This window comes from Maylandia zebra, linkage group LG17 (genome assembly GCF_041146795.1).
Source record: "Maylandia zebra isolate NMK-2024a linkage group LG17, Mzebra_GT3a, whole genome shotgun sequence".
NCBI classification, from domain to species: Eukaryota; Metazoa; Chordata; class Actinopteri; order Cichliformes; family Cichlidae; genus Maylandia; species Maylandia zebra.
The window spans coordinates 22,994,776-23,002,130 of NC_135183.1; the positions used below are offsets into that span (position 1 = coordinate 22,994,776).

Sequence of the window (7,355 nt, forward strand, 5' to 3'; positions counted from 1 at the left end):
CATGATGTTTTTGATTTAAAAACAATTTAGAGGTGTCTGATGTCCAAGCTTTCAAGAAAAAAAGTGAAAACCCTTTCACGTAAGGACTCACACCACAAACACAGGTATAGAGGTTTTATTTACGACAGGGATACAGGAAAGGAACCATAATTTAAAATGTGGATGATGACGAGCTCACTGAGCTCCGGCTTTGGGGGGGATCCACTCGTGGATCTTCTTGCGGGTGGTAGAATAGGGCACGTACTGCTGTGGGGTGCCGCTCACGTTGAACTGGTGAATCTCAGCCAGGAACTTCTTGGGCTCCGGAGGATGTGTGGTAGGGGGGTTGTCGGTCATGCAGTGCAGCCAGCAATGCCTGAAGAGTGCACAGAGGGAGGCTTAAACAACACCAGCTTTTAAATGATCAAACTCTAAGTCTTAAAAAAATAAAAGATTCCTCTTTCACCATCTCATACTAGTTCTTTCTTTTGCACAAAACATTATTCTTTACAGTAAATACTAAACATAATTTGGATTACTGGAAAATTATATATACACAATTATATATTATGGACACTTTCTAACATTAAAAATGTACATTATTGGTTTTCTACATTTCTTATTGAGCTTTTTAACTGATTCCAGACCCTATTTGAATCCATTATAAAAGCCGCACCATTCAGCTGGCACCATGCTGCCGTCCACCTCCCACAGAGTCCTCTTCCCGTTCATTTCTGTGGTGTAGATCACCCAGCGGTGACGTCCTGATCGCACAAAGACAAAACACAAACTAAGACTAGGGATTTTCTTTGAAGGAGCATTTAAATTCATCCTAAATTACACTTAACCTCCTAACATCCAACAGGTTGCTGGAGACCCATCAAAGACCTGAAGTTTAATTTACTTTGGCTTTACTATATTTTTCCTGTCAAAGGCAGTTGACTTAAACTGAACTCAAATCCTTCCTCTAACCATAGACAGGTCACCATTGACATAATGTCTGTGCTATGGAGCAAGATTAGGGAATCGCCAAGGTCAAATTCAGGTTAAACCCTGAATTTTCAGTGTTGCCAAGATGGTTCACTTCTCTTCCTCTTCATCACCATGGTAACTGATGCAGCAGCCCTAACCTGCTCAATGAGTTTGGACCGATTCTCAGTTCTCTGTAAATCAGCATCACTATTTCTGGAAGATCTCTCGGACATCAGTGCCTCTTACTGAACCAGGCTTGAAGTACACTGGTTCCTAATGCCTGAGGCACGATCTTTACTCCTGCCGGAATTGAAGCTGGGATTTTTTTATTTTATTTTTTAAACACAACAGAGTCCCTCACATCTAACCATTCATTTACTGGAATATACATTAATCTGAGTTGTGATACTGATAAAAACCATAGTCACACAGTCTGCTGGCCAGCATTCCTTCCTGGCATCAAACAAATTTAATCGTCATAAATGTACTGTTTGAGTCATGGGGGCAGCAGTCTAAGAACAGACACACAGACCTTCCTCTCCCCAAGGTGATTCCCAAAGAGCTATCAGCTGAAAGCTTGGCATATCTCACCATGATGTGCAGTGTGTCCTTAAAAGGTTTGAGGAAACTGGACAAGTGCGTGACAAAACAAAAACAAAAAAAAAAGTGGCAGGCCTAAAAACTATCTACACCAGATAAACAGTATCTGAAGGCCATGTTCTTAAGAATTATAAGACATGACAAGAACTGAGAGATGCATCTGGTGCTTCAGCTGATCATCTAAAAACCTCACTGAATCACGGAGACCTCACCAGTAATAGTCTCAGTGGAAAAGTGGTTGTCAAGAAGCCATTCTCAAGGAAGGGCGGGAGAAAAGGCTGGGGTATGCCAAATTACATGAGAACTAGACTGAAAATCAGTGGAACTGATTCTGATGGAATAAGGTCAGGAGAGGAAGACAAACGTGAGCATGTACAACCATCTGTAAAACATGGTAGAGGCTCTGTCATGGTTTGCGGCCATGACCACCATGCAATATCATCTGAAAGAAATCTGACTGACAGGAGCTTCGTGTTCCTGCATGACATTGATCCAAGCACGCTGCCAATGCAGTTAAAGCGTACATGGATAGAAAGACACACAATGGAGCACTATCAGACATGGACTGGCCTCCCTAGAGCTCATACATTAACATTACTGAAGCAGTGTGGGACCATCTAAAGGCAGCAAACATCCAAACAAGAGCTTTGAGTGTCCTTCAAGAAGCTGGAGAGCTATTCCTGAAGACTACTTAAAAACATTACAAGAAATCTCACCTGAGAGAGTTCAGGATGTGTTAAAGAAAAGTGGTGGTCACATTAAACATTAGAATTAGAACTGTATATAAGACAAAGCAGAGAAAGTACATTTACATTAGGGGTGCAACGATACACAAAATTCACGGTTCGGTTCGGTTCGATACTTTGGTGTCACGGTTCGATGTTTTTTCGATACAAAAAAATGTTCATGCCTTTTTAATTTGTCATTTATTAAAATTATAAATATATATTTTAACTCAAAAGTACAGTTTTTAAATTTAACCCTAACCCTTGTGCGTGTTGTTTTTTAGCTCGTCATATTGCAGCCACAGAAATTCTTTTGTCCATGAAACCATAAAGCTGCACTTTCTTTTTGCCTTATAGTCTGATTTGTCATAACTTCTCCGTTTTGTGGTAAGCTTTTCTTTGGCTGTCACTTCTTCACCCTGACCTGTCTTATTTGGCTCAGCAGAACTAAAATATATATATCCTGCTGCTTTTACACACGCACTCACATAAGCTCAGCGATTCTCTGCGCGATCAACCTCTCACATGTTTAAGCTTGCTGCGGGAGATTTCACTTGTCATGTTTGCATAGTAAGCTAACGATTAATAAGACTGTCGCTCTCTATACACAGTTCGCACGATTGCAAAGTGAAAGCAAAAAAACAAGCGCAAATTCAAACGCGATTTCAATATGTCACATATTGACAGTGGCTCACCGATGCCAATGACATAATTACCCAGCTCCATTTCCGAAAGAATGCAAAAGCATTGACATATATTTTTCCTTCCTACAATAGCCCTACGGGCAGGGAAGAGATAGATTTTGGTAGCCTGACTGAAAAAAATCGCTATCCCCAGGACGTCGGGCTAGCGATATTGCGAGCTCTGTATCTGATTGAGGAATCACTCATCTTTGGAAAAGAGAGTTTATTACAGAGAAATGGCTCTTTCCAAAATAAAAGCTATACTATCCGCTTCTTCTGGGCTATATTCTCAGCAGCATAAGGAGAATCACGTGCTAACAGCTGTCTAAATGACTCGGCTAAAGTTAGTAGCATGCTTGTTGTTTTTGTCTTTGCACTAGGATGATGTCGGCGTAAATGTGCAGTCATATTCGTTGTGTTCCCACTAGTGCTTTCAGGTTAATCTCGTTGAAATGACCTTAACGCCACAACACGGCAAATCTCCGTTAACGAGCTACCGCCGATCGCCCCGTGGGGCTAGACGGCCAACACTTAACGAGCTAACTGCGCTAACACGCTAGCTCCCACCCATGTAATTGAGCATTGCATGGCACATCCAACATACTGTTTTACTTTAGTCCATGAGCTTACCTTCAGGGTCATACGTCACATGAAAACCAAAATAATTCCAAACGCCAGATCTGAATGAGGGTGGGGGAGCTTAACTTCTGTCTCGCTAGCTTGCCCTGCGCTCTTCCTTCTGACTATGCTGTCTGTGTTGAGCGCTCAGTGGATCTGTGCTCGACAGTGCAGCCTAGGCGGAGTAGTCGAACGCAGATTCACTGAGCGCTCAACACAGACAGCATCTTCAGAAGGAAAGTTGATAAAATAAATTACAAATGTTGTATTGTTCGATACATATGCGAACCGAACCGAAAGCACTGTATCGAACGGTTCAATATCAATACGAATATCGTTGCACCCCTAATTTACATGTATGTTTGCACATGTTGCAATAAATCGCTGCACCTAATTTTCCATTTTCCTAGTAAAATATAAATAAACGTGAAAAGATCACGGCTGGATCAGTAAATCCCAGACTGATTTAGCAAGTTGATACCCACCTTAAACTACCCTGACTGCAAACATTAGGATGAGTGAAACCAGATAACAGAAAGATCTGTAGACGTGAAACAGTTACTATAGCGCTCTGAAATTAATTTGACTCACCGAAGAAGTAATGCTTCTTGTCCTCATAGTATTTATTTCCATATTTATCCACACCGACCAGTGTGCCCGTTTTTATATCATTCACTCTGCCAATAAAATAGGAAGACAGACGTTAGTTTCCCCAAAACTTGCAGGTCATAAACACAACATCATGTAGCATTTACATAACCTTATTTTGAAAACGAATCACCTTTAAAGTCCTAAAGTTTTGATAGTTTTCACACATTTCCTCAAGCCCTTTAATGGACTTTACACCATTTTCTTAATGTCTAGCTAATCAGGAGTCCTTTACAGCATGCTAACATCAGCTAGCTCTCCAAATCCGCGCTTCTCTTCTGCCGCATTTAACCCTTATCTTTCACCTCCAGCGGATAAACACAGACGGCACACACGTCTTATTAAACTCACCTGAACAGCTGGAGCAAAAAACCCCGGACTCCTCCATGACCTCCTATCTGCCCCAAAGCCCTTCGGACAAGGTTTCCATACCCCGCCATCTTAAGACGGAAAGATTACTAGGACGGACCGTTCGGTCGGGGGAAACAAGGCCCAGAACTTCAGTTCCATCTTCTCTCTCGCTCTCTCTCTCTCTCTCTCTCTCGCTCCGCAGGATTACGTCACATAACTTGGTCTTTAACCTCCTAAGACCCGAACTCTTCCATGGCATGCATTTTTAATTTCTCTTTGATATTTGGGCATATTAGGACCCGATGAATGTAAAAACAAAGAATCACCAGATTTTTTTTTTTTTTTTTACCTGATTTTTGTTTCTAAGAAAAATGAGAGCCACATATGAGGATATTCGTTTTAAATTTCGATAAAACAGAGGCAGTATATTGTTCTCGTAAGTGGACATCAGGCCCTTGTAGAGCAAAATTTAGTATTTTGGTCTAAATAACCCAAAATGTGACATATGTGGACGCCAGGTCCTAGGAGGTTAAGCAAGATCCGATGTCCACTACAAGAGGGAGAGACGATTTGAAAAAAGCTTTACTGATGTTTATATTCTTTCCTTATGGGACGCAGATGTATTAACTTAGAAACCACATTAATTTGAGCACTCGTGCTTTGGTCTTTGTTGAATGTGAATGTGTGTGTACGAATAAGTTGATTTTAACACCATTTTAACACCATCAAACCTAATATTGATCAACTGTTTAATAAATTAACCCGGGCAGAGCACCTTAACCTTATCCAGAAACCCCCGAGAACATAATGACAAGTGCTGAAATTGAGACTTTTCACAGGGAGTTGACAGATAAAATGACTACCTCCAGTCGACTCAAAGATATTTACTCCCTATGATGCTACCGGGAAGAAATCTTTCAGACACGGTAATCTCTAGGTCTCCAGAGCAAACAGATGAGTTACCCTTTTCTTTTGAAGTCGTCTACGTGACTGTTGAAGACTCCATGCAAAAGTGTGGTTACAGAATGATGCTTTGGATCAAACCGTCCAAAGTAAAACGTTTCTCGTGCCATGGAAGACATCCAGGATGTGATTTTAAGAGCACTGACCCCAACAGAGGAAAAAGAAAGTGACAGACTGTGTGAACCACAGTCAAGTCCAGATTCTCCTCCCAAAAATAAAACCGTCTCCTGTGTGAAGTGTACTAGAGCAGGACCAACCTCCAGAACAAAGCCCTGAGCCTGAACCAATCACTGACACTGGGCCTACAGAAGGTCAAAGTCAGCCATCAACCTCTAAGAACTTACAGGAGGATCCCCCTAAAAGTTTGATATCACTTCTTGCTGCTGAGAGAATTGCCAATGACTGCATTTCTTGGATCATGAAGATCCTCAAGAAATGCATATTCCACACAAAAGGCATTTTGAATTTTTTTTTTTATACTTGAAGTCTTTATTTGTTTTTAACATTTCACAACACTAAAACAAACAAAACAACCAACAAACAACAACAGAAAAAAAAACAAAAAAAATATAAAATATAATAAAAAAAACAAAAAAACAAACTCAAATCAGTTAACTCAAATCTTTAAGTCATTCCCTTACTGAGTGCCTACACAAACAAACAGTGCAGCAAGCGTACAACATGACTAAAGATAATTGCCCTGACCAAATAAGTTCCAACCATCTCAGCCAAAAACACGTCCCCACGATTTGTCAAAACCCTCCCTATCATCATTAATCCTAGCCAAGAGTTTTTCATACGACACCATTTTCAGCATAGTTTCTTTCCACCTATTATATTCTGGAGGAGACGGTTCCTTCCATACACTGAGAATAACTCGAGCCGCTGCGATCACCCCCACCTTTATAACCACAAAGTCATATTTTGAAACCCCAGGTAATACTGACCGATCCCCTAATAAGCACAGTCTTGGTGACAGGGGTATCATCAAAACAATCCACCTTCCTATTTTGTCCAATACTTTTTGCCAAAAGGGATAAACTTTCCCACATTCCCAAATAGCATGCATAAATGTCCCTGGATCTGATCTACATTTCCAGCATACATTACTGGGACTAATTCCCATTCTATAAAGTTTGGATGGAGTGAAGTACCACCTGTGTATTAATTTATACTGAGTAAATTTACCCCTGGCCTCTCTTATATATTTATCAGAGAATGACAAAATTCTGCGCCAGTCTTCTTTAGAAATTGCACAACCCAGATCCCTCTGCCATATAACCCTCAAGTTTTCACATATCTCTTTTTTTGGATTGTTAAACAGTTTGTAGAAAACCGCTGCCCTATGTGCTGTACTGGACAATTCTAAAAACTCCACCACCATATTCGAGCTTTGAGCAAATTTTCCTTTGGTAACACAATCCCTTATTTGTAAATATTTCCAAAAATTATTTTCTCTTATCAAACCGTATTTTCGGGTTATTTCAGCAAATGACATAAACACTCCCCCTGAGTAAAGATCACTTATCCTGCGTATGCCTTTGACAAGCCATTCCTTCCAGAACACAGTTTTCCGCCCAACCCTTACAGCAATATTGTTCCATAGCGAGGCATAAGGTTGTCTTAGATGAGATGCTCCACACAACTTGTGCACCTCCACCCAGACAGCTTTGGAATACCTGAGCACTGGGTTATCATGAGAGTCTTGTCCATTAGTTGCCGCGCCCTGCGAGAGAACATCCAAAGGTGTGAAGGGGCTCGCTAGTTCCTGTTCGATCTTCATCCAGCTCAGCTCAGAGCCCGATCCTGTCCAGTA

General features: G+C 41.0%; 1 protein-coding gene across 1 annotated transcript; it reads right to left on the reverse strand.

The window, feature by feature from the left end:
* Nucleotides 1-99: 99 nt before the first annotated feature.
* Nucleotides 100-4,725, reverse strand: ndufa12 (NADH:ubiquinone oxidoreductase subunit A12). Its single transcript, XM_004573737.5, has 4 exons — nt 4,577-4,725; nt 4,169-4,254; nt 656-743; nt 100-355 (listed from the first exon to the last, which is right to left on the reverse strand). Exons 1-4 carry the CDS (start codon nt 4,663-4,665, stop codon nt 175-177), a joined length of 444 nt encoding a protein of 147 aa, XP_004573794.1. The 5' UTR covers nt 4,666-4,725; the 3' UTR covers nt 100-174.
* Between the last annotated feature and the right edge of the window lie 2,630 nt (nt 4,726-7,355).